At 40.7% G+C, this 27,783-nt stretch overlaps 1 protein-coding gene across 11 annotated transcripts in view; it reads left to right on the forward strand.

The window, feature by feature from the left end:
• The window catches only part of IDE (insulin degrading enzyme), a 100,562-nt gene extending 74,131 nt beyond the window's left edge, over positions 1–26,431 (forward strand). For 5 of the 11 annotated variants that reach the window (XM_001501035.7, XM_070262206.1, XM_070262212.1 and 2 more), the window contains exons 14-25: positions 822–904; positions 4,058–4,202; positions 6,723–6,833; positions 7,747–7,867; positions 10,712–10,803; positions 11,826–11,937; positions 14,745–14,912; positions 16,812–17,084; positions 18,387–18,448; positions 22,610–22,682; positions 23,408–23,475; positions 24,124–26,431. In XM_001501035.7, coding sequence (XP_001501085.3) covers positions 822–904; positions 4,058–4,202; positions 6,723–6,833; positions 7,747–7,867; positions 10,712–10,803; positions 11,826–11,937; positions 14,745–14,912; positions 16,812–17,084; positions 18,387–18,448; positions 22,610–22,682; positions 23,408–23,475; positions 24,124–24,219 — 1,404 coding nt within the window. In that variant the 3' untranslated portion in view covers positions 24,220–26,431. Of the gene's footprint in view, positions 1–821; positions 905–4,057; positions 4,203–4,696; positions 4,842–6,722; positions 6,834–7,746; positions 7,868–10,711; positions 10,804–11,825; positions 11,938–14,744; positions 14,913–16,811; positions 17,085–18,386; positions 18,449–19,501; positions 19,700–22,609; positions 22,683–23,407; positions 23,476–24,123 lie in introns of those variants that run through there. The other 6 variants (XM_005602365.4, XM_070262217.1, XM_070262207.1 and 3 more) reach the window with 3 other exon arrangements.
• The last annotated feature ends 1,352 nt before the right edge of the window (positions 26,432–27,783 follow it).

Below are 27,783 nucleotides of genomic sequence, written 5' to 3' on the forward strand. Positions count from 1 at the left end.
ACTACAAACATTTGTTTTATCTCACACAATTTCTGAGGGTTGGGAATCTGAGAGTGGCTTAGTTGGGTTGTTCTGGCTCAGGGTCTTTCATGAGGTTATAGTCAAGCATTTGGCTGGGGCTTCGGTCATCTGAAGGCTCATCTGGGGCTGGAGGACTCTTTTTCAAGTTCAGTTGCGTAGTTGTTGGCAGGCCGTAGTTCTTCACCACGTAGGCCTCTCCTTAGATTTGCTTTGGCGTCACAGATGGCTTCCCTCAAAGTGAGTGATCCGAGAGAGAAAGTGAGTCATCAAGATGGAAGCCACAGTCTTTTATTATCTAATCTCCAAGGTATCATACCATCACTTCTGTCATATTCTGTTGGTGTTAGATAGACCAACCCTGGTCCATTGTGGGAGAGAGGACTACACAAGGGTGTGAATTCCAACAGGCAGGATTGTTGCTGCCCACCTTGGAGGCTGGCTGCCACACACCCCCAAGGACTCCTGCGTCTGCCTCCTAGTGTCCAGAAGGAGAGGGACAAGACAGTTGGTATTGGTTCTCCAATCTGTCTCTTCCTCCACTGTGTCACCAGCTCCCTAACCCAGGGAAGACAGAAGAGTAATTTATCTCTGCTGCTGAAATCGGCAGTCTTCTGTCTTCAGCTTCTCCCCAAGCATGCGCCTGCCCCTCTGAGTGTGCTTCAAGGCCATGAGACGGCAGCTTCTCCAGAACGAAACTCTGAACTATTGCCTCTGTCCTACTCTTCTTGAAGAGTGGTTTGATTAAACTTTTTTGTTGAATATGCCCATATTTCCCTAACCAAATTGTTTCTCTATCACAGGATACAGCTATGAGCAAACTCTGGTTCAAACAAGATGATAAGTTTTTCTTACCGAAGGCTTGTCTCAACTTTGAATTTTTCAGGTATGTAAAATGAATCCAGCTACAAAGTTTCTTATAAAAATCAACAATTAAATTTCTAGAAGTTATCTTTGCTTCCTTGAGGACCCATGTCTAGAAATAAAAGGAATTAGCATTATTTAGCCTGGACAGGGGAAGGCTGCTGGGGTTCAGGACTATTGTAAGAACTGAGATTATTAATTCTTCCTTCTCATTGATGAGTGCACCCTTTAACTGAAATGATTTATGTTAGCTATTAGGAGGACCTTCCTAACCTTCAGGATGGTGGAATCTGGGGAGGCTATAGACTCACCCAGAAGTTTCACTGAAGAAAGATTAGATAATTCGGGGTCTTTTTTTGTTGTGACTTTGGTTTTATATTCTTGGAATTTGCCCAGGAGAAGCAGTAGTAGTTCCTGAATAGTAGTTCCTTGGGTCGCTTCTACCCCTTTAATTGTCTGGAGCCCTGGGATATTGCTTTCCCCATTCATGGCTTGGTTACTTAAAAGTGATTTAATAAAAAGGAATAAGATGTTTAGTAAAAATCTATGAATAGTGGTACGTTGCAATGATTTCTCAATATAAATCTTCAGTTCATCTCTGTCTCTTATTTATTTATGGTAAAGTATATCACCCAGCTCAAATTTTACTCTGAGTTTACACTTTATAATTTTATATTTCTAAAATTCAATTTATGTGTTTATGAAATAAACCTATCATCCTGTAATAATGTGAATATGATGATCGGCTTTTTCACTAATTTTTATTCAATTGACTTGACATGAAATTAAAGCTAGATATGTTTTGGAAAAGGGAAAAAGAATCTCTAAATAGGAAGTTAATATTTCACCAACAAGTATCAAGATTGTAGGAATATAAACATTGTGTTTTTATAGCACGAGAGTCAGATTGTCTAGAGCTGTGCTGAGGTTATTTTTTTACACCAGACGTGGGTTGTCCGGGTACGGCTTATTGTTGGTAGAGAGGATCACAAAGCTGGTTTTACTTTTTGATCGTTCAGAGTGATATTTTTAACCCTCTAAGCAGCTTGTCACCACTGTCCCATTTGGCCTCTGTGATTAAGACTTTCCTCACAGCACCTTTTGAGAGACTATTTGACATTTTTGCCTTCTCTAAACTGCCCGGCACAGTTTTTATAATTAAAACTGTCTGCTTCCCACCACTCCCTCTCTCATGTCCTGTGTTCCTAGAGATGAACACTGTTAGGTTTCTTATGCATTCTTATGGAAGTGTTCTGTGTGTGTATATCCTTTTAATCTTTTCAGAAATAGGATTATATTGTGCATACTTAGTTAGGGTTTTTAAAACTCCATGATCCTTATTTAAGCAGATGGCACCTGAATACAAAATAGTATTTTTTAAATTAACAGATGAACCAGAATTTAAGCATTCTGGTTGAACCACATCCTCTTTTAAAAGTTAGTTTAGGACCCTCTCCAATTCACCAGCACAGCTGAATGCATGCGGCATTTTAGGACACTTTTTGGAATTGCATTCTGAACTTGAGCCTTGTGGCATTGAGCTCCCAGATGTGGCTTTTTCTGGCTTGTCGCTGCCACCTAAGAAAAGTGTGTCGGTGCCTGTGGGGCTCAGCCCTTTCTCAGACTGTCCTTCGTTTGGATGATTTTGCTTTTTGTGAGCTGTGCCGTTAAGTTTCTGTGCCACTGTTTGCCTGAAGAAGGAAGTCGGTCGTCATGCATAACACTTTAAAAGATTTGGTGGCAGAGCATTCATTTAGATTTTCCAGGTGGAAGATGTTTGTGTCGCTGTAGAATTTTCTCTTTGATTTTAATTCTCTAAGTGGCTAAGCATTTTACCCCTGTTTTTGCTTCATTATCAGCTTTGATAAAATTGTTGGCTTTGCTATCAGTACACTGGTTATATTTACTGTGCTACAGATAGAGTGAAACTTTTAATTGGCTGCCAAACAAACCAAGCAGGCACCTGCCTTAGGTCCCTTGCACTAGTTGTTTCCTCAGCCTGGAAGGTTCTCCGCCCCACCCACATATCCCCAGGGCTGGGTCCTTTGCTTCCTTCAGTTCTGGGACTGATGTCATCTTATCAGAGAGGCCTTGATTCACCATCTTATGGAAACTGGCAATCTTCCTGTCCTGCCACCACTGCTCGTCACTCCTATTCCCTTTACCCTGCTTGTTTTTCTCTGTAGCACTATCACCACCTGATATTTCATCTTTAAATTGATGATTTCTCTCCTCCAACCGGACTGTAAACTCTGTGAGGTCAGGGACTTTGTCTGATTTTCTTCTTTATTCCCAGTACCTAGAGAAGAGCCTAGCACTGTGGTAAACATGTAATACATATTTGTTGAATGAATGAGTCTTTTTCTTGCTTCTCATAAAGGTAAGCAGTGTCGTGTAGTCAAATGAGTGGGTCATTTGACTTGCATTTAAATCCTAACTCTGCTGCTACCAGCCCGTGTGACATGAGGAAAATTCCGTTTCTTATTTGGGAATGAAGATTTAAATTAGGTGATCTCTGTGGTCCTCGTTAGCTCTTGCACTCTGTAATTGTTTCCTCTGTTGTTGCTCTTTCTCACTTAAGATTTTCCTATTTTAATATTTTTTCCTAGTTCTGGCTGCAGTTACATGGTAGAAATTGTCAGTCATTTTACTGACAGGGCTCTGGCTTTATTGGTTTTGGGGGAAACTCAGAGATAAGCTAACATTTTCACAGGTCTCAATTTTTTGTTCATGTAATCACAGTACACAAACTGCTCAATCTCATACTCCTGTCCACCAAGGGTGTGGCATGCTTACGGGGAGAAAGAGGGCATGCAATGCTATATCAGCTCTGTCAGCCGTGCCTTCTCCTACTAGCCTAAATGTAAGCAAGTGTTTTGGCCTGTTCCCTCTGCTTACCTGCCCTGTGTTTCTAACTTGTCAGCTCTGCCACACCAGCCGGGGTAAGCAATTCCTTCTCCCTCGTCACCACCACCAGCACACATGGCATATTTCAGGCTTCTTTCTTAGACTCTTTATTATTTGCCTCATGAGAAGAAGAGACAGACTCAAGAATTCAAACCATATCTTCAGGAAATGATATTAATCAGTGTTGAGTTTCTTGATCCATCTCGAAAGGCCACATCACATTGGGAAGTAATAAATCAGCTATTTTACTGTCAACATTTTCTTCCAGCCCATTTGCTTATGTGGACCCCTTGCACTGTAACATGGCCTATTTGTACCTTGAGCTCCTCAAAGACTCACTCAACGAGTATGCATATGCAGCAGAGCTAGCAGGCTTGAGCTATGACCTCCAAAATACCATCTATGGGATGTATGTAAGTACCCACGCCTTAGAGCCTTCCACTCATCAACATTTTTTTGTATTGATTTGATGGAAGCATTTTTGATTGAGGGTATGAGTTTAATTTCTTTTTAAAAAATCTTTATGGCTAATCATATTTTCTCATCATTTAATTTTTAAGTTAGCTCTTATTCTGAGTACTCAGCAGTATACCATTCATATTATGCAAATTTTCCTTGATTTCTTTTTTTTTTTTTAACATCTTTCATCAGATTGTCATATTTTTCTCCTCAAACAAAATTGAACCCTGATTTAGGTTTAGATCTCACCCATTCTATATCTGAAGTCTTGCTCTTTGACAACAGAGAATGGAGTCTTGCTGCCATTGTAAAGCATAAGGTTGGCTATACTGTTTCCCCAGAAATTCAGATCATGAGGCTGCATATCCATACTCTTCGGTCATGTTTCTTCATTACCATGCCACTGCTTGAGGTATCAAAGCATTTCTTTTGTTTTTCTTTTTGTTAGTCGCTACATTTATGCTGATCCTCTCCATTGCAACATGACATACCTGTTTATCAGGTTATTGAAGGATGATTTAAAAGAGTATACATATGCAGCACGCCTCTCAGGTTTGAGCTATGGCATTGCATCAGGGATGAATGCAATACTTGTAAGTAAAATGAAAACCAAAGAAAAGGCACCACACTGTTTAAGCATTATGTTGAGCTTGGGAAAACTATTAACTTCTGCATTTTTAAACAAGAAGATTGATGGTTTTTTCCTTGCACCCTTTTAATGATTCAAGAACCCAAATTAGTATTAGTTCCACTAATGAATGATTTAGTAGCATCTAGTGCATCTTGTGAACATGTATGTGTGCTACGTTTATTTGCATGTTCTTCTGCTTGAAATGTTTAACATGTTAATCCTGAAAGCGTGTTGTTCTTTCCATGTATTTGGGTATATTAACATCTGTAAGTGAAAGATACCCATAGTTATTGTGGTGCTTGAATTTTACTTATATATAAGCTTCCTTTATTTCTGCTGACAGGAGTAGAAAGTTCCTGTGTCCAAATACATCTGACATTTTCATTTAATTTATTTCGTAGCATGCATCATTAACTACTTTTAAGTGTTTTAAAATAAGCATTATTAAAACTATCCTAAGAAATAACTAGATCCTTTCTCTTGAAACTGTTTCTGATATGTTTTCAAACTGATATCTCATTCCCAAATTAACATCCCTTTTATGGCACACATTCATCTTCACTTTTCTTGACAATATTCTATGTTTTAGTAACAACTAAAATGAGAGCATGTGCTGTGTACTCCTCTTTATAAATTCTTATAGAAAAGATTTTAGGGTTTTTAAGCTTTGTTTATTTTGCAATGACTTTTTGTCTTCACAGAAGTAAATTTTCTGGTAGCTTTTGTTTAATGTATGAGAGTCTGTACAACCTAACCATTCTCATGGTCCATGGAAGTTTGAAGTTCAGAAATCAAAATAAACTCCAAATAGAAAAGTAGTAATCTGTTGTTTATTTTTCACTATTGAGTTTTAGTAGAATATTACAATTAAAATAAATAATTTTTATTTGTGACAAAATGGCCTTTCTGCTAGTTGTCAGTCCAGTTCCCATGGTATGTGATGTGCTCTCTGTGGCCAGTGACCTTCCCTCCTGCTGAGGTTCTTGCCTGTCAGTTTTTATAAGGTAGAGGCTTTCCTAGACATTCTAGTTAAAGTGTGTCCTCTACTGCTGTGGGTGCCACCATGTGGAAATAGAATAATAGGCATCCCCCACTTTTCAAAAATGTTACACTTTCAGGGACTATTAAAGTAAATTATCCAAAGACAAAATCCTGACGGTACAGACAGTGTGTCCTCACTACACATCTGTTTTGCCATTGGCTTTTGGTCCATCAGCCGAACTCATCAAATAAGCAAGTAGTGAGACGTATGGAGCAAGTGGTGAGACATATGGATGCTTACTGCGCAACATTGAATGACAAAAGTGGCAAAATGCTGTATAATAAAAAACTAGGGCTGCCTAATTTCTCCAAAGATGATTTTTTAAATATAAACAACTTTGGGACATATCCAATAGTTTGCTAGATGTTACTCCCCTGTGATTTTTACGTTATTACTGCACCTATAAAAACCTTAAGCCTGCCATTCCTTAGAAACTCTTTTTGAAGATTAAACTTAAAAAACACATTCTGTAATTAATTTTGATTTTAATGAGAGTTTGAATTTTGATGGTGTTGTGTCTGCTGCCATAGTTTGGCATCAGGTGAGTTACTGTTGATTTTGTTTAGGAAAAGCAAAATCATACTTTTGGTTATTAGTAAATAAAGAGGGTTAATGTTATCTTCCTAAGTATTAAACTAAATTTATCAGAAGGTAAATTAATTGAAGTTTTTGTTGCATTTTTATTTTAATACACCTGGTTTTTGGACTTTCTAAGTGTTTAAAAATCAAGCTTAAGGTTTTCATTTTGGAAGTTGTTTCATGATATTTTTAGACGTTTAATACTCTGAATTCTTTCTGTAGCTCTCGGTGAAAGGTTACAATGACAAGCAGCCAATTTTGCTAAAGAAGATTATTGAGAAAATGGCTACCTTTGAGATTGATGAAAAAAGATTTGAAATTATCAAAGAAGCAGTAAGTTTTCTGAACTCATTTTTGTAATTTTTTTATTCATAAGGTAATATTGCCATATTATGAACATTTTTGAAAAAGAGGAGAGAAGGAAAAGAAGCCTTCATAACCCTGTGGCAGTTATCTCATCCTGTCTTTGCTAAATCCTATACTTCACCCAGAAAGCAAGCTCGGGAGACTGGTGGACACCTGACCCCTTCTCCCTCCGCCCTGAGAGCTAGGAAGTTTGCAGCACTGACTCTCAGAGAGAAGCCTGAGGTAGACCTAGTGGCTTTCAGGGACTCTTGGAGGGTTTCATCCAACCTCCACTGCAGAGGAACAAACAATTCTGCGTGCTGAGATCTGCCTGCCACTAGCCTTGTCGCGTTAGGGCAGACTATTGAGGCTTGATGTATCTTCCACTTAAATTCAACTCACAGGTGGCCAGTAATGGAAATATGAAATGGGTAGCTACTTTAATAGCCAAACTGTGACCTTCATTGTACACCAACAGAAATTACCATCAGTTTTCAAATAAAGGTCCGATATTTTTTATATATGTAAATGTACTTATTGCTTGCTTGTAGAGACTTTTGGAATGGCCTTCTGGTGTAGAAACAAAGGATGCCAAGAGGTGGAGGCCCTGAAAACTGGGGATAACTTACTGAGGGATGAAAGATGTCCCATCATGAAGGCACTTAAGACTACAAGGCAGATGCTAGAGATAAAGCCTGGAAGAAGAACAAGCACGCTCTTTAGTTTAAGGCTCAGAGAGGAGTCAGCCCCATTCCAAGTTATCCAACTTCAAAAAGGAGAAAGAAGCAAACCATCCCAGTAACACACGATTTATGCAAAATGAAGTTTGATTATAGTTGATCTTCTGACATGATTTTAAAAGGATTTATAAAATTAATGAACCCATGTCTCCCTTCACCAGTATATGCGATCTCTGAACAATTTCCGAGCTGAGCAGCCTCACCAGCACGCCATGTACTACCTCCGCTTGCTGATGACTGAAGTGGCCTGGACGAAAGATGAATTAAAGGAAGCCCTGGATGGTGAGACTCTTTCTACTTATAACCTAATGCTTTCTTCATTTCTCTCCAAAATCATTTCGGTTTATCCTGATATCTGGTGTTCATCCTTTCTAATAACTCGTAGTTCTATTAAAGCCAGCTGTGCAAACTTTTTATAAAAATAGTGGTGGCCTTTGAAGTGGCTTTTGTATTCAGGCAGTTGAGCCACACTGGCTGTTTTCAACCTGCACCCACAGCAGTTATTACTGTTCACAGATTTCTGTAGATGACTAAATGTTTTGACCCAAGCACTTGCCTCATTAATATTGAAGCTTTCAAAAGAGGAAAAAAGGGTTGAGCTTAAAAGTCATATCACACAGAAAGAGTGCTCAGGTGTCTTTAGATCTGTTCAGTTCAGTTCAAACCTAGAAAATGTGTGAAGCCTAAAGTTTAGTCAGTTTTTGTTACTTTTTTCCTAAAATCTGGTTTTCAGAAGTTTTGCTCTAAGTCCTAAATTCCTTGAAGGTAATGATTATGCCTTCCTTTTATCCTCTTTATTTAGTATCTAGTACAATATTTTGTCTTCAGTTTGTGTTTGATGAACGACTATTGAATGGAATGAAATTACTTTCAGAGTTGTTTTATTGGAAAGACTGTAGACTGATATCACCCTTTATTATTGTTTTATTTTTTTTCACTTGTCAGCATTACTTTATCAATTAGTCTTTCTTCCTGCATGCCTAGCAATAAGAAAAAAGAATACTGTTGAATTTTTAGTAATCTTTTGATAAGTGCTTACTTATTATGTACCACTGTGCTTTTGATCTTCAGTGACTAATCAAGAGCGAAGTATTGAAAGTAATTATTTTATTGGTTGCTTCAGGCATTGGGTAGGCATATAGATTACAAAATTCATTGACTAGAACAAAGCATTTTTAATCTGGACAGTTAATATACCTTTCTTTGCAAAATTCTTGTGAGTCACATCCAGTTAATAGCAAGAATTTTACCTTTTTAAAAAAATACCATGTAATTGATTTTAAATATATTTTCAAGAAACTGCACTTGCATTCAGCATAATCAAAAAACAGAGGTTTTGGGGGTTTTTCCCCCTTTTGTTAGATTCTGGTCCGATGGTATGTGCGTTTTAAGCAGAATAAGCTCTAAGGTATCTCTTAGGCATGTGAAGCTTTCCTCAAATGTGTTTTATAAAGAGAAAGTCAGCACTTTCCTGGTTGAAATTCTCTGCTGTAATAAATAAACATTCTGTTTTGATATATATACTCATACAGTAATCTAGTAATGCCAGCATGGCTTAATCTGGAGACAATCCACTGTGAGAGGCTGGTTTCCCATGGTTCTAAGTCAGTCAGCCATCCAGGTGCAGGGTTGTAGGAACCTCAGAGTTCACTGTGGTCCGACAGCATTTACTGGCTGCCTGCTGTGTACCAGGCCCTAGACTCCAGGTACTTGAGATAAAAAAGATCAGTCAGATGGGGTTTCTTGGGTCAAGGAGCTCCAGTCCAGTAGCAAAGCATAAATGTAAACAGATCATTTCATGTAGAGGCTAAGAGAGTAAATGTTGTGCTAGAGGCCTGCAGAAAGTGCTGAGGGGGGCTAGCAAAGGAGGCTGCTAGGAGTGCAGTGGAGTGGAACAAGTATGCACTTCGGAATGCCAGACCCAAGATCAAATGCCACCTCTGCAACTTACTAGCTTGATGACTCTGGCCAGGGAACTGAAATTTTCTTAACTTCAGCTTTCTCAACTTTAAAATGGGAATAATAGTACATACTTTATAGTTATGTTATAACTTATAACATCGTATAAGTTATAAGGTAACATCTATAAAATGCCAGACCCGTAGTAAGCATTTGTTAATTCCCTTCCCATGTCTCTCTTTAAATTTTAGTCACTTATTCCATCCATTGTAGCAATTATTAGCATGGTGTCCTAATGGAGAAAGGACAACTCTTCCTTATTGACGAATTAAATCAATACTTGTAAAAGAAATGAGGGGACTAGAAAATCACTATTAGGATGCCATAATAATAATTGATACAGGGAATATCCACCATTGAATGCTAAAATTAGTGGGTAAAAGTTAACGGAAAAAGGCTATTTGTATAGTCCCAAAGTGTTTCCCACAAAATAAATATTTATTAATTACAATGGGAATTGTAATTGGGAATTACATTGGGAAAAGTGGACATTGATGGGCAGGTGACTTTTCCTAATTTCTTGTAGAACATACATGAGTTACTCAATTTTAACCAAAAGATTAAAACAGTCCACTCACAGCAAAAACATCTGGCAGACACTACCTTAACCAAGTGATCGGCGTCACCAGTCCTACACCACATCTCCATCAGGTCCCTCTGATGTGATGCACAGGGAGAGGCACATTACCTCTGTGGTGTTCTTCCTAGTAATACATAAGCTCACTTTAATCAGGAGAAAACACTAGACAAACACAAATAAAGAGCATTTTATAAAATAGCTGAACAGTACTCTTCAAAAATCTTGGGGTCCTGAAAGCCAAGGAAAGCCAAGGAACTGTGACAGATCGGAGGACACTGTGGGGACATATGACAACTAAATGCAAGGTGGAGTTGTGGATTAGATCCTGGAACAGAAAATGAATTTTAATGGAAACACTGAAATCCAAATAAAGGGTGTGTTTTAGTTAATAGCATTGTACCAGTATTAATTTCTTAGTTTTGATCATTGTACTATCGTTATGAAAGACAGTAACGTCAGGGAAAACTGAGTGAAGTATATACAGGAACTCTGTACTATTTTTGCAACTCTTTTATAAGTCTCAAATTATCTCAGAGTTTTTTAAAAAAGCTCATAGGTAGAGCTTATTATTTCTTACACCTTTACAGATGTCACCCTTCCTCGCCTTAAGGCCTTCATACCTCAGCTCCTGTCACGGCTGCACATTGAAGCCCTTCTCCATGGAAACATAACAAAGCAGGTGGGTGGGTGAGCTTTTAGCAGTCTTTTATGGATCAATACAGAGATTTTTTACCCTAGTCTGTCTAAGACTATTAACCACTCTGGTGTGCTTATAAGCACATTGATGTTGACTCAACCTTCCCTGCTCTGTGCAGGAAGGTAGGAGAGGGGATGGGAGGAGTACAGTGATCGTGGTTACCTGTGAACCTACTTTCGTGGCTGCCTCCTCTGCTCTTGCCTGTCTTGTGCAGTCATAGGAGGAAATGGGAATAATTATCCCCGCTCTGTGTAGGACAGCAGGACTGTGCAGTGGATAAGAGCACGTGGTCTGCAATCCCACAGCCTGGGTTCATATCCTGACTCTGCCACATACTAGATAGGTAATCTTCTGAAAATATGTTGACCTCTCTGTGGTCAGTTTCCTTATCTGTAAAATTAGAGTTATAAGGGTTAAATTAAATAGTACAAGCTAAGTGTTTAGCACGTGGAAGGCGCTCCGGGATTCCCATGGCACTCTGTCTCAAGAGCCCACAGTCTCTGCCCCTCTCCTATACTGCTTCCGAAACAATATGCCTGAGGTCAGATGCTAATAAGTGGCGGAGACAGGATTCTGACCAAAGTCAGTTTTATTCAGAGTAAAGCCTTATGCTCACTTACCTCCTTTGCTTTCCTATAACCCTGGTGTGTGTGGTCAGACTCATTTGCTTGGGGTCAACTTTCCATCACCAACACCTCTCCAGCTTTGGCAGTACCTTTTTCCCAGCATTGAGATCAGTGTTGATGATTGCCTGGGTCTATGTTTCTCTTCACTACTACCATATTGATGATATTGCATTTTGACAAATTCAATTTTTATCCATTTGAATAAGATCAAATGTATTTAAGATTTAAAAATCCATTGTTATGATGAATTAGAGTAGTTTATTTCACAAGCATGTTGTTTTCATATTGCATGGTTGTCATCCAGTATACTATTTTTATTTTCACAGACAAGATGCATCTGTGTTTTTGTAATGTGCCGTGGCCTGTCTTTTTCCACAGGCTGCATTAGGAATTATGCAGATGGTTGAAGATACTCTTATTGAACATGCTCATACGAAACCTCTCCTTCCAAGTCAGCTCGTTCGGTATAGAGAAGTTCAGCTCCCTGACAGTAAGTTGACATGTTATAACTTTGGTAATGGACTACTTTGACATAATATTGTGGGTGATTATAGGTAGGTTAAATTCACTTGGGTGATAATGTATAGTTCTATGGTAAAGATCTACTGAGATCCCCTGCTATTTATAGAGTACAGTTAAAGATAGATAATCCTGCCAGAAAATTCTGCATAGGAGGACCAAAGAGGTGAAAGTAGAGGCAGGCAATTATTTTGAAGAGAATGATACTGGACTTGACTGGTAATTGAGTGTAGAGGAGTTAGGAAGTACAAAACTCACAAATCTAAAGAAATGTTGACTGTGAAGCATGAAATAAAATGTATTTATGAAAAATGGAAACTAGGATCATAATACCTAATTGGAAGCCTATAGGAGTCTTTGGCAGAAATGGTTTTAGGAAACTCACAGGTACAGATAAAAACGTGTATTCATTATATGCATATTTTATAAGGAATTAACATAAAGAATGAATATAATTAATATATTGGAGTTTGCAACGTTGCATTACTTTTACATTAACAATGGTTTCTTTTGATATAAAACTTATTAAGCATTATTTTCAATATTGTTCGAAATTGTATAGTGGGAAGTATATTAGATCAGGGATGAGAAGCACTGTTTTTTTAGCCAAACTCAACTGATGGCTATTCCCCGTGCATGGTCTATACTTTTTTTTTTCCAGTTATTTTGTCTTCCTGAAATAGTTCTTCCTTCCCACCCACCCCTTTGTCATGGACCTATGTCTACACCCTATTCATCCTTCTAGGCCCGTCATAAACCACCTATTCCGCTCAACTTTTTCTAAAACTCCCAGCTAGGAGTAACCATGTCCTCTTCTGCCTTCCCAATGCAGGTTTTCTGAACCTTCCTTATTCAAGCTACTCAGCTCTTCTCTTGCATTGGGATTGAAGGGCATCTCCATCTCCCCTGTTAGACTATACATTTCTTAAAGCCAGAGTTTATTTCTGGCTCATTTGAGTAGCTACTCAAGCAACTCAAACATAGTATTGCCTCAGGATATCTTTGTTGAACGCTCAAAGGTACCTTGAGCTCAGCTCTGCCGTTCTGCATGGCCAGTCGTCACAGACCTGGTAATGGTTCATTTCAGACTTGTGCTAGTTTGTTCCTCAGTCACTGTGGTGTGGTGGAGAGGAAGAATCAGAACCTGCTGTTCAATAACCAGAGCACTTGGTCATCAGGCAAAGTGAGGCCAGTCTAGAAACAGAATATCAAAGCGAGATCTCTCTCTCACACCTCTTTTTGCCACACTTCCTGCTTTCTGTCTCCTCTCCTAGGGCACTGTCTCTTTTCTCTCACATTGCTCTCACAAATTGCCCCATGCTCAAAAATAACTCAGTTCACGGCCCGTTCTCCAAATGCTAGGTGTTAGGAAATCATTTTAATTTAGCCAACTGATCAGATGTGAGTATCTTAAATAGTCCTTCACTTACCTCTCCATGGACCAATATTTACAGCTTTAAAAGAAAAATTTCAGGCATTGTGAAGGAGGAGACATTTTGGGATATGTATGAAAAGGCTGCAAATGTGTGAGGCCAGGAGGCAGACTTTCAGCCTGTGTTCGCCTCCTCTTCTGAGAAGGGAGAACTTAGTGCTGCCAGAGTATGATCAGAAAGTTTGACTTGTTGGTCAAACGTGGAGCTGATCAAAAAAGTGAAATACAGGGGCTGGCCCCGTGGCCGAGTGGTTAAGTTCGCGCGCTCCGCTGCAGGCGGCCCAGTGTTTCGTTGGTTCGAATCCTAGGCGTGCACATGGCACTACTCATCAAACCACACTGAGGCAGCGTCCCACATGCCACAACTAGAAGGACCCACAACGATGATTCTACAACTATGTACCGGGGGGGCTTTGGGGAGAAAAAAAGGAAAAAAATAAAATCTTTAAAAAAAAAAAGAAAGAAAAGTGAAATACAACTTCAAGCATCTCTGCCTCCCTTTATTGTTGATGTCTGAATTACCATCCATAAAAGTGAGCAAACGTATCATTACTAATATGTCTGAGAAATCCATTTGTGAGTCTTACACAGTACTAAACACTAAACACTATGTATTTGCTTAGTCGCATTTATTGCTCATGAAATAAAGTTATCAGATCATAAAACATGATCATCTATTCATAAGTTTGATGAAATATTTGATCAACGTATCTGAGTTTTAGTCTTAGCTCACCACCATCCAACGTTGTGTCCTTGGACAAGTAGCCCCACTTCTCAGGGTCTTAGTTTCCTCATCTCTCAAGTGAGTTGTTAGGCTCTGTTATCTCGAAGCATTGCACACATTTGTGTAAATTTGTGAAGTGACCTTTATATGGGTGTTGGTATACAGTTTTGGGAGTAGCATGCTGAATAGAAATACAAGATAAAAGCACAGCTGGTAATTTTTAAAAATTGTTTTGTATGGCTATGGAAGCATCGGTGTTATTTCTGTTGAGGTTCTTACATGTATTAGCTAGTTCTAATCTAGTAGATATACTACGTTGTACATTTTATTAACTATGGATCTCTTTTATCATTAATACTTAGTCATAAAATGGGTCTTTTTAAGTTCTTTCTCCTTTAAGTTCACTAAGTATTTATTGAGGGCCCACCAAGTGCAAATCACCGTGTTAGGATTCTCCCAGGTAAGTGAACTGAGTTTCACATTCTTGGTAAATTAACTGCATTTGGAATTGTCAAAAAACACCAACCAAACTGAACAACTTTAAAAAGCCTAACAAAAACTAGACTTTATTAAGCCCTAAATAAGTTTTTGAACCTCTTGCTCTCTTTTTGAAACCTTTTAGGAGGATGGTTTGTTTACCAGCAGAGGAATGAAGTTCACAATAACTGTGGCATCGAGATCTACTACCAAACAGACATGCAGAGCACCTCGGAGAATATGTTTCTAGAGCTCTTCTGTCAGATCATCTCAGAGCCTTGCTTCAACACTCTGCGCACCAAGGAGCAGCTGGGTGAGAGGGAAGCGGGGGTAGCAGGGTGTCCTAGACCTTGAGGGGCAGCCACTGTTCTGAGAAGGCATTCTTCACGGACACGGTCCTCTAGCATGGTGCTTCAGAAAGACTTGTGAAGACCTGGTTTGTGGGGAAGCCACTTGTAAATGATAAGCAATTAATATCTTATGGACATTAAAGCAATTCTTAAGGAGATAACACTGTATTTACGTTACATACATGACATTTTGTGTAGGGAGGGAGAAGATGCTAAGGGCAGACTATTTATTATGGGTGGCGAGGTGGAAAGCAAGCTGTTTAAAGAAGCTTAGACTCCCTAAACTTTCGGTTTCCTGAGGATAGGTACTGTCTCTTATTCATGTTTTTTTTTTCCTTTTCTTTTCTTTTTTTGAGGAAGATTAGTCCTGAGCTAACTGCTGCCAATCCTCCTCTTTTTGCTGAGGAAGACTGGCCCTGAGCTAACATCCACGCCTATCTTCCTCTACTTTATATGTGGGACGCCTACCATAGCATGGCGTGCCAAGCGGTGCCACATCCGAACCCGGGATCCGAACTGGTGAACCCTGGGCTGCCGCAGCGGAATGTGCGCACTTAACTGCTGTGCCATCAGGCCAGCCCCTCTTATTCATCTTTGTATCCCAAGCCTGGGGGACACCAAACGTACTCAGTGAATGTGTATTGAGGAAGTGTTTCAGGCAGAGTTGTAGGCCCTGTTAAAAGTCTTGGAGATCGTGGCATGTTTGATCAATGAGAAAAGACAGAAGCCCCAGTAATGACTGGGAAGAACCAGTGAAAAAGGATTTGGATGAGTCTCTCAAATACCTATCATCCCTCCAAATACCTGTCATTTTTCAAACAATCTCCATGCTAGATGCTGGACATCAAAAATGAGTAAGTTACAGATATTCCTTCCCTTCAAGGAGCTCACAATCGAATCAAGAAGGCAGACCCGTAAAGGAATAATTACAATACAGTGTAGTAAATGCTCCTAAGAGTGTTCAAACTCCAAAGGCTATGCTGAAGATAATGACTTCCTCAGAAGTGGGACCCAGAGATACCCCAGGTGTGAGAGGTGTGGTTCAGGGCAGAGCTGCTGAAGGAGGCGAGTCATGAGCTCAGTTTAGAAAAGATGTTAAAGGGAGGTAGTGCATGAGCTCACAAGATGGCGGTGGAAGTATGACCTTCAATTGCTTGCTCTCTAGAGATTTCCAGTCTGCATAGAGCTGGTCCAGGAATGGATTATCTAACGAGACATGCAACAGTAGAGGCAAGCTCGCATAAGGAACTTTTTTTTTTTTTAATATTTTTTTTTCTGCGTTCTCTCCTCAAATCCCCCAGTACATTACTTGCATATTTTAGTTGTGGATCCTTCTAGTTGTGGCATGTGGAACACTGCCTCGACATGACCTGATGAGCGGTGCCATGTGCGTGCCCAGGATCAGAACCGGTGAAACCCTGGGCCGCCGGAGCGGAGTGTGCGAACTTAACCACTCGGCCACGGGGCCGGGCCGGCCCCCACATAAGGAACTTTGATGTGAAAGGAAACAGCTAGGACAATGATTAAGGGATGAAAATGAGCCCAGCATTTCATCGGGGTGGGAATAACTTTAACATAGATTGGAGGAGATTAACTAGCAGGCAGTTAGGAGTTATGGGATGTGAGTTTGAATGGTGAATAGGATGTCTTTTTTTGAGAAGAGTTATCTCCAACTTTCTACCTATTCTTCAGAGAGCTCTTTTGCTGTGTCTTTAGGAACTGAGCATATCTTAATTGCTCACATTGTGAATAACATAAAGCCCTAAAGTAGATTTCTTTGCTCTGGCAGGATAATTTTTGAAAGATTGAAAGACCTGAGTCTCAAATGCCAGGACCCTGACCGTCTGGTGTTTGTGTTCCAGGCTATATTGTCTTCAGCGGGCCACGGCGAGCCAACGGCATCCAGGGTTTACGGTTTATTATCCAGTCAGAAAAGCCGCCTCACTACCTGGAAAGCCGAGTGGAAGCTTTCTTAATCACCATGGAAAAGTCCATAGAGGACATGACAGAAGAGGCCTTCCAGAAACACATTCAGGCGTTAGCGATTCGTCGACTAGACAAACCAAAGAAACTCTCTGCAGAGTGTGCTAAATATTGGGGGGAAATCATCTCCCAGCAATACAATTTTGACAGAGGTAAGGCAGTGTTCAGGCCCCAGTGTTTATGACTTGTGAGTGTAGCATTTGAGGACCCCAAGGCCGTTCTGCAAGATGGTGCTCGCTCTATAGGTGATGTTCCAGTATTGACTTGGGAGGGTGGTGGGAGCAGCACTTCTAAAGAACCATCATGTCACTTAACAATTTCCTATGAGAAACTTTGTCCTTTTTTCTTCTCAAAAATGAACTGGGTCGACCTGTATCTCATCATAATGTACTACTAATAAATCTGATTTCACTTTTTATGTTCAATCAGTGTGCCCCTGAGGCTCTGAGCACAGATATGTATGTATCTATTTCCCATGACAGTAGAAAAAATGGAAAATTTGCAGATGGAACTCTGTTGAGGCAAGTCCTGCCCTGCAGGCCCAGGGGTTCAAACTTTTGCCTTTAGGGACCCCCAAAACTGTAACGGTGGTTTTAGATTTGGGAGAGCTGTGCTCCCTGAGTCGCCTGCTTATCAGCTTCCTTTCACTTTCTTCTAGAGCGGAGATCAACAGTGGAGTACACTAAGTCACACTAGAAGTCGGGGGCGTAGGGTGGTGTTCTCATTCTGACACCAACAAGCTAAAGATCTTGGCCAAGTCACCTTTTATGGGTCTCAGTTTCCTGACCTATAATTTTTCCAGCACTTGGATTCAATCTTAATGATAACCATACCTACCATTTATTGAACATTTACCATGTGCCTGCATCGTGTTATTGTCATACAGTTAGGTATCACTTAATGACGGGAATACGTTCTGAGAAATGTGATGCTAGGCGATTTTGTCATTGTGCGGACATTGTAGGGTGCACTTCCACAAACCTAGATGGTAGAGCCTGTACACACCTAGGCTGTATGGTACTAATCTCATGGGACCACCATCATTTTTGCACTCCATCATTGACCAAAGCATCGTTATGTGGCACATGACTGTATATCATTTTCCTTTGTTCTCACTACAGCCCCATTAAGTAGTTATTATTCCCAATTTCCAGATGAGGAAACTGAGGCTCGAAAAAGTTGAAGGGACTACCCCAAGATGCAACAACTCCTAAGTAAAGAGCCAGGATATAAACCCAGACTAGCCTGGCTACAGGGCCACGGCTCTTATCCATTGCACTACATCCCCTTGCCTTTACTTGAAATGTGTTCCCTTACTGCTTACAGGAGCAGATGATCCCTTAAAGATATGGATACTGCAGAGTGTTGGAGTGAAGTATATTGTCATTTGGTGTAGTATTGTAGGCTACTTAAAATGGAAATATTAGTAAATTATTGTTTGATTTCTTTTTTAGATAATACAGAAGTTGCATATTTAAAGACACTTACCAAGGAAGATATCATTAAGTTCTATAAGGTAAGTTGAATTTGTATATTTAGATTTTGACCAGTAAGGAAATACTGTCTTTGCTGTGTTGTTGTTGCCTCTTTGAACCCATTCAGGCAGGATTTATGAAGGCATTTTTATGGATTTAAGTATTTTTGACACATATTACTGTTAGAAAAATTAGAGACAATTCATATGTATCAGAACCCAGTACTGTGTTCCCCTCCCTGTGGACCACGGACTGTTCTGGCCCTTCCAAATCTGCCCATTTAGGCTCCCCTTTGTTTTTTTTCTCTCTGTTCTCCCTACCCCCCAACCCACCAAGAACATTGCTGAGCTTGTTTGCTGGGAAGGAAGATCGAAGGAAATGAATAGAACTTAAGAATTAGATTATTTTCCAGTCTCTGACAACTATAAATTGTCTTCACCCATGTAGGTGCCACTGCGGCTGCTTTTTTAGATAAATGATTACTCGCATTTGAACTGTGTTCAGAGAACCTATGAGTTTTGAATGCCTGTGGTCACTGAGAAAGTTTATCAAGAGCAAAGAAAGGCACCACCATTAAAGTTTTCCTAGTACAGCTTTGAGAGGTTTGCATCATGTAAATTTTCCCCACCTGTAACAAAATTCTAAGAAGGGTAGTAAAAATTTTAAGTGTGTGTATAATGTGTAATAAACATGGTGAGTGCAGAAATTAAAAATTTATGCTGCAATAGAGTTGTACTTAAAGTGTTATGTGTATTCTTTGTAATATATTGGGGCTTCTAATTTGAGTAAAGTACTTTTATGCCTATTTTGCAGGACAAGGAGCAAAATTATGCTCCATATAGTGCCTTAGAATTATACCCTGTCTAGTGTTCTAGCCACTTCTCCTGGTTCATCTCTGATTTATGATGTGCCGTTTCTTTGGTCAGAAACCCAGTCCTGCCCTGTGCTGACGTCTCTTTGGGAGAGATCTCATCTACTTTACAGTGGCATTTTTCAGGGCTATATTATAGCTGCCAACACAAGAGTTCTCATTAGAATGATTTTGTGAAATTAGTTGTACAGTGAAGGCTAATGACATTTTTCTTCTGTATTAGAGTTTCTAATGCCCGTTTAATTCACCGCTGTCGGGATGTGTGGGAGAGTAAGGAAAAGGAAATAGTCCCTGACTGAAGGTGCTGATGGTATCCTAGGGGACAAATAGTGACCTTGCACTATCTCCGAGTTACTTACACCTCTTCCCCTCAAATCCTCTGCAAGACGACAGGGCTGCTGTTCTCTCTGTGTGCAAACAGGTATCACTATAGCTGGTAACACCTCAGCACATAGGAAAGGACGACAATAACGGTTTTAGTTTCAAATTTTGACAGTGGAAGCCAATATTTTGAATGCCCCTTTTCAGCAATGAGGTTTGAGACATTTTGGCTGTAGAAACAGATGGCTGGACAGGTTATTATTTTATTTACCTCTTTGCATTGTGCAGAGGAAGACAAGAGTGTCATCTCAACTACTCTTGTTCTTTTGTAGTAATAGTCCTTAAAAATATGTATATTTTGATAAGGGAGAGGCTATGAATGTGTGGAGGTCAGGGCTATATGAGAAATCTCTGTGCCTTCCACTCAATTTTGCTGTGAACCTAAAACTGCTTTAAAGAATAATATCTATTGAAATATATATGTGTGTGTAAAGAAATATATATTTTTTAATAAAAAATATATAAAACAAAATTCTGACCTGAAATATAACCCCAGGTAGACTTTGTGTACATGAAGAGAGAGCTACAATAGGCCTGTGAGGGGCAGAGTCAGGTATAGGAGCAATGCTCGGGACATCGTCCGCGCCCAGTGCTCAGTTGTCTAGAGAGCCCTGCGTAGAGCTGCCAACCTCAGCGATCTCAACCTCTCAGGAGATTCTTTCACCTGTGGGTATAAGCAGGAGGGATGTGGCCTCTCACTACAGAGCGGAGCACAGCCGGTCAGCAACTAGCTAGCTCTGTGACCTCAGCCAAGTTACTTAAGCTTCTGAGCCTCACTTTTCTTATTTACAAAATAAAGAGAAATTGGTATATTAATAGAAATGAGATGTGTAAAGTGATTGGCACCTAGTAGCATTTAAGAAATAGTCTCTATTGTTGTTAACACTTTATTAGTCATACTCAGTCCCAGGGTTTTTAAATGTTTTCATCAGAATGCTTTAAATCAGAATATGTTTTCCTCCTTGATGTTATAAAATGTTTTGGTTTTGTTTATGTACTGCTTGAGACTGTTTCGCTTTGCAAGGTTAGGTGCGAGCTCTCAATTGCCTACCAAAGACGGTGATCATGCTCAGCTCCTTCTGGTTCCTAAGACATTCGTTTTAAGGCATTATTAGTTATATGTGTTCAAAGAGAATGATGCCCTAATATAACTTAACTATATTGTTTCTAGAAGAAATGAAGATTTGTCTTTCTTTCCACAAATTCTGTATTCAGTTGAAATTAGAAATAGTACCTGATTATTGAATTTGTGAAAATAGTAGTTATGACTGAATCTTTCTTGTCTTAAAAAATGGGAGTATTTATTACTGAGCCTAAGATAACTCTAGAATATCATTTCCCCAGCTGTGTTCCATGGTACACAAGTGTTCTACAAGATATTAATAGGGGTACTAAAAAAAAGGTTTCATGACCATATAAGTTTGGGAATGTGTACGCTCTTTATTCCCGTCCTTGGAGAATCACAGAGTGTGTTAGCATTTTAAAAGTTCTAAGAAGCCCCACGGTAAAGCCTTCTTTAGTCCAGCATTTGTTTAATTTTGATTAACCAAACATTTCCTAAACTGATTTCACCATGGACCCTTTTTTTTGCACAGAATACCAGTAAATATCTCCTGGGACTCCAGTGTTCCTTAGAATGCAGTTTGCAAGAAAATGCAGTTTGTTGGTTGGTTCGTTGGTTTTCAGGAAAATGGGGATTGTCCAGAGTTGGTCGGGAAATTGAGAACAGTCTGAAACTGAAGAGAGTGTTCTGCTGTGTACTGATACTGGTTGATATGAGGGCAATGAAGATTTGGGTGAAAGGGATCAAGAATAGATCTTTGGAAGCAAATCTTTTTTTACTCTGTTAGGTAGGATGCTCTCAATGAGGTACTCCATGTTACTGGAGGCAGACATGGGCTGAGCTCCTGAAAGAGGCTGGAGAGGCCAGAGTAGACCTGTAGGAGAGTGTGGGCTATCCTGCCAGCTGGAGGGAGCCGTGGGCAAGTTTGCTGTGTGACATCAGGAGGGCTTCCCCGGCAGCTGCTCTGGACCAGGCTTAAAATAACTGCTCCGTAAATACTGTTGAGTTGATTTGGCTTCTCTGGTGATCTCTCCCTCCGAGGATACGAAACATTACTTCTGGCTGACACATCAGGGGAAGCTTCATCACATCCTGTGTTTTCCCTTTGGAAAAGACAGAGGTTCAGCATTAAGGACAAGTTGATCCCCACAGAATCTTTCTGCCAACCAACCGCTCCTGGTATTCATGGTAGTGCCTAAGGGAGATCCCTCAGAGCAGCATGGTGGAGCGGAGAGAACAAGCAGACCTCCCTTGTGACACCATCCCTTACGAGCTGTGTGACTCCAGCAAGTCATTATACCTCTCTGTATTATAGAGTCTGTCTCTCTAAAGTAGCAATCGTCATGATGCTTAGCTTACAGAGAATCGAGTGAGCTAACACAGGAGAGTGTCCGGTATAAGGCAGGACTCAGTAAAGGTTAGTTTCCTTCTGTTTGGGTAGATGAGGAGCCACAGCAGTGCCCTGGTGCAGAATCTCTGAAGGTTCTTAGAGGAGCAGGCCTTGTGGTCATCCCTTGACTGAGCTCAGGCCGCATCTCTGCAGACACTGAGGGTCACTAGGTGCAGCCCAGCCTCACACCCCAATGAATGCTAAACTAGGCGTCTAATCCCAGACCAGGGACTTATTAGCTGTAGGAATTTGAGCACGTCACTTAATCTCCTTGGGCTCAGTTTTCCATCTGTAAAATGGGGTTTAAGAGTAATTCTTGCCTACCTTACCTAATCTTTGTAGAGATTAAATGAAATACTGTAAGTGAGGGCAGAGAAAGGGGGCATCTTTTCTGTTTCTGGCTATATGAGAGCTGATTCTTCATAGTCGTAAGAGACCACCTCAGTTTAAGTTCCTTAGTGGGACAAAAGGGTGACCTTGCTATTCTCTCTGCCCAGGAAATGTTGGCAGTAGATGCCCCAAGGAGACATAAGGTATCCGTCCATGTTCTTGCGAGAGAAATGGATTCTTGTAAGTATTGAATATCAACTTTTTTTTAAGTATATTTTTAAGCACACGATAGCTGTCCCTTGCCATAGCCACATCCCTAATAGGGCACCAGAAAGTAAAGGGGTGCAGAAGGAGAACTAATTGGAGGGAAAGTCTGCTCTGTTGAGCAAAAATAAGAGGAAAAGGGAAATGAGGCAGCGAAGGAGAAAGGCAACACCAGACGGCACAGTGCCAGTCTGGTCACCGCTCCATAAGAAAACACAGCCAGTTGCCGGTAGGACATCTCCAGAGAAGCTGTCTGCAACCACTGCATGCGAGGAGGAAGGGCAAGCAATTGACCTGCTCAATGCTTCCTGTCTCCTGTCTCTGACTGGCCGAGGTCTGGCCCACAACCGTGAACTCCCCAGCCTTCTGGGTGGTTTAGTGGGTCCTTCCAAGTGGCCAGAGCCTCGGGGTCCAGTGAGGTCACACCTGGCTCTAAAGCTGCTGCAGCCACGGTCTTATAACCATGGTAGCACTGCACCATGAAGCGTCACTGGGGACACTCGGAGTAGGAGGCAGGACAGGCAGTCAAGGCCTTGGGGAGCAGGCAGCCTGAGAGGACCTGAGAAGTCTGTGAACGGGGCCTGGTACAGGTTTTTAGTGAACTGGGCCTGGTTATGATTTTTCTTTTTTTTTTTATGAAAGTTTCCTTTGTGTGCTAGTGTCAATGAGCACAAAGCATTAAACCTTTCATTTTCTTATAGGTCCTGTGGTTGGAGAGTTCCCATGTCAGAATGATATTAATTTGTCACAAGCACCAGGCTTGCCACAAGTAAGAAATGTAAATGTTATGTTAGATTGCACTGTTCGAGACTTCCTCCTTAAAAGGAACTTTTTTATCAGGACACGTGAGACCTAGAGGTTTGGGTCACCAGGTATTCGAGCCTCGACTTTAGGTCTCCCTGAAAGGCCAGGTCGCCGTTCTTTCTGACAGCTCCCAGTGGTCAGAGGCTAAGCCTCAGCCCTCATCTGCCCTTGTCTTTAGCTTGAACAGCTGTGTTACTCAGCAAAGACTCATCTCTAGCCACCTTTGTCCCCAGCCCCTTCCAGAGTACCTGCATATTTTAATCATCTGGCAGGGCTGGCATTTACTCGCAGGAGGAGGAAACTGGCAGTGTGACTAGGCCCTTGCTGGGTGGGCACACCAGCCTCTGCCACCCTTGCTGCTGAGCCCTTGGTGTGCCAGCCTGTGTGCCCAGGGGAAAGCCAAGAGTCTTCCTTCTGGCCCACTGTCCTGCTGGGGACACTCACCAGAGGTTTGCATAGACCTGCTGGCCTGGTTCAGGCAGAAAGCTCAGCATGCTGATCATAATGAATGGTGTAGAAACTGGTATATGTGCAAAAAAAGAAAAAGCGTTGATGTCCGTTCAGTCTGCTTTTTAGGTTAAACGTACTAAGACAAAACTTTTTTTCTTTGCAGCCTGAAGTGATTCAGAACATGACCGAGTTCAAGCGTGGTTTGCCACTGTTTCCCCTTGTGAAACCGCACATTAACTTCATGGCTGCAAAGCTCTGAAGATTCTCCATGGGTGGCAAAGTGCAAGTGGATGCATTCCTGAGTCTTCCAGGGGCTGGGAAAACAACCTCGGCCACTTCAGTAGTTTCTCGTTCACTATTAGAGAGACAAACAGAAAAAAAGAAGTTTGTCAAATGTCACTATGTAGAAATACTAAAAATCCAAAGTGATTAAATTACAGAATCTTATAGATGTAGAATATTTTTAAAATACATGCCTCTTAAATATTTTAAAAAGTTTTCTTTTCATTATTGAGAGAAATTTCCCTTATATAACAGTACTGAAAATGATGAATGATGTTCCTATAGAGCCTGCCTTCCTTGTTCTGTAAAATAGTCACTTGTCAGAAGAAAATATGTTAGCTTTTTTCTAAAAGCCTCCTAGGTTGACAGAAAAGGCTTCAAAACATTTAGAAAGGTGATACCTTTTTAAAAGTCGATCCTCAAACTTGCTTTCTACTTGATGGTTTCATGTAAATCAATGGAGAACATTACATTTGGCAGATGATGAAAAAAGTAATGTAATTTTCTTTTATTGTTGAAATTGCTGATTATATAAGGCATGGTTTTAATCTTTTTATAAAATTTGAACATTTTTTATTCGAACTAGTAAAATGCTGGAAAACCCCAGAACACCCTACTTATTTACAGTGCTAGAAATACAGACTTAACTTTACATCAATTTTGTCCCAAACTGAATTCTCAGGATTTCTGTGATTTGTTTCTTTCTGATTGAATTATATTGACATTCTTGTTCATAGTTGGTTTGCAGTGTCCCATCGCTTTTCCTTTTTCCCATCGACATGTTGCTGTATTTATTTAATGAGTACAAATAGGGTCAACTTAGACCCCACTGAGTGTGTGACATGCCTTTCTGACATCAGCTATTATAAACACCGGGATCTTTCTACTGCTGTGAAATTGCAGTCAGTATATGAATCAAAATGTTTGCCCCGTTACAAATTTAAAAGACAACAAGTACAAAGTCACCTTTTGGAGGTATGAAAAATAAAGCCTTGGATTCCTAAATAGTGTGATCTCCGTAAGACTCTCAAATCCCTTTTTGCTACCACTCTAATATTGCCTTAAGTGTTAAGTTATTTTTTGAATAGATAAATATAAACATACAAACACACAGATGATGACTGGAGTAGACTTTTAAAAAATATTTTTTTCATGAGATACTATTTTGGGAGAAATTGTTACTATGGATTTAACAGCTGTTTTGAAATATTTACTGTTACTAAAACTTCAAGAGAAATTGTGAATATGCTTCCACATCCAGGCACCAGGAACAGTGAGTGGCCCTGTCGTCCCCTAACTCAGGCAGAGTAAAGAATGGCATTTTCAAATGACGTTTTACGTCCATTTGGGTTGTTTTGCCAGGACTTCTTTCTGTGTAGAGTCACATCTTTTCACATCTTAAGTTTTCACATTTGCCACTTTTCAGATAATCTCAATTTGGGGCAAGAATGATCTAATCACAGCTGTGGAGGCTGCTTTCGAAAGCGGGGCTCCGTTTCTACCATCAGATAAATGTGGTGCTGTAACCGTCCTTCCATCTCTTCCTTCCAGAGCTTCCTTATGTGAAGCCCGCTCTGTCCCTCAGAGGTGCGTGAGTCATCACTTCCTTCTGGTTTTATGCATTTGTAGACTATGCAGCTTTTCATCAGACTGCAAATATATCCAAGAGGGATGTAAAATTACTCCTGAGTGTTGAAATCCACCACTGTAAGAGTAAATAATCCACCTACCTTTTCTGTGGAAAATTAAGTGCTATTGAGTAACTTTTAGCTCTTTTTAAAAAATGGGTGAAATTGAACAGTGTCCTTTTTATGAGAAAGTCACATGAAGAAATCCGAAAGGAATCGCACGTGGTCTTCCAGGACGCTGTGCTGGCTGTCCAGTGTGCTCCAGCTCTGTCTGGTTTCCTCATTGGATGGAGAGCTCCTGTGGGGTCACTCAGGCACACTAAGGGTTCGTTCCCACGGGTCCAAACTGCAGTCCATGAGCAATAACAGATTACCCCGGACACTGCTGTCTACTCAATGCTTAGGAAATGAGATTCGTGCAACAAACTAAGTTTTTAGTTACTGTAACTTTTTAAAAAAATCTTCTTTTTGACTAGTTGATGTGGAAGAGAGAGCATGTGACACAGCCAGTATGGTGGAGCGCTAGGGTAATCCTGTTTACAATAAATCGCCTGAATTTAACCTCTGGAGTTTGCATTTGTATTATTTTCACAGTATCACTGGCCAATCCTCAGCCTACCTCTCGACATCCCATTTGACAATATTTCTTGTCTTCATTGTTCCTAATGCAAAAAGCAATGAATTATTTTTTTTTAAGTGTATCTAGGTAACAGTGATTTAGTCAAATAAATGAGTCACTTTCACACTCTTAAGAGTAGGTCACTTTCGTGAAACAGGAATCTTGGTGTGAGAGGCTGAACTCCTTGCTGTCAGTATTGTCACTAACCCCAAACCCAGAAAGATTTGTCTCTGGCATTACAGGGAGGAAAATACGAAGGATAGCAAAACAAAAGATTCCTCTCCTCTACGGCTAGTCTGTGCATCTTCTTGCCCCATCTCCAGCAGTAGGCTAGGCAGACAGTTTGTTCAGTCCCTGGCTTCTGACTCCCTATCGAGATAATCTTTCTACTCATGTGATCGCCAGCTGGCTCAGACAGGCATTTCAAGAGGAAATCTGCTCGTCCCTCAATTTCCAGCCTAGGACAAAGGTCCAACCCGCACAGTCAACACTGTGCTCAGGAGTGAGCAGCCCTCTGCAGAGGCGCAGAGCAACCCCAGCTTTATGGCTCGGGGTCGTTTTCCCCTCTGTCACAGTGCGTGGAGGGAATCATCTGGTCCCCTTCTCGTGCCCTCTAACACAGCTTCTCAGAATGTTTATGGTGAAAACCAAGGATTCTCACAGACTTACCTCCTTTTTGTAAGGGTGGTCCCTGCCCTCCTAATCCTTCGCTGGCAGGGCCTCTGACCAGTTGGCTCCTGGGTCCCTCGTACTCTGTGCTGCCTGTCTAATGAAGTTCTTCCGTTGTCCTTGTCAGCTTGACCGTCACACCCCCTGGTTTCTTGTGGCAGAGCTCATTGGTGGTACTGCATTGCTGCTCTTCTCACCCCAGTCCAGCTCTTCGCAGATACTACAGCATTTTGGACAGCTCATGCCCTAAATTAACATAAACTAACATTATAAAGCTCTTTACAGACCACCCTCACAGACATCGTCCACAATAATCTTTTGACACGGGAGGACGAAGATTCAAATTATCATCATCCTCCCAGGTTTTCGCGGGTGGAAGTAGGCTCAGAGAGGCTAAACAGTTTGCCAGGATCACACAGGAAGCACAGACTCAAACCTCCACTCACATCTTTAAACCCTACATCTCATTGTTCCATGTGGATTTCCTGTAATAATAGCTACCGACTCCATAATGTGGTTTGGAACAAACTAGAAAGAGTGTTGCTTTTAGATTTGTGCGAAACTTGACCTTTTTCACATGCGCCATCTTGCTGAATCTCCCAGCCTTTGCCTGTTTGGAGGGAGG

This window comes from Equus caballus, chromosome 1 (genome assembly GCF_041296265.1).
Source record: "Equus caballus isolate H_3958 breed thoroughbred chromosome 1, TB-T2T, whole genome shotgun sequence".
NCBI lineage: Eukaryota > Metazoa > Chordata > Mammalia > Perissodactyla > Equidae > Equus > Equus caballus.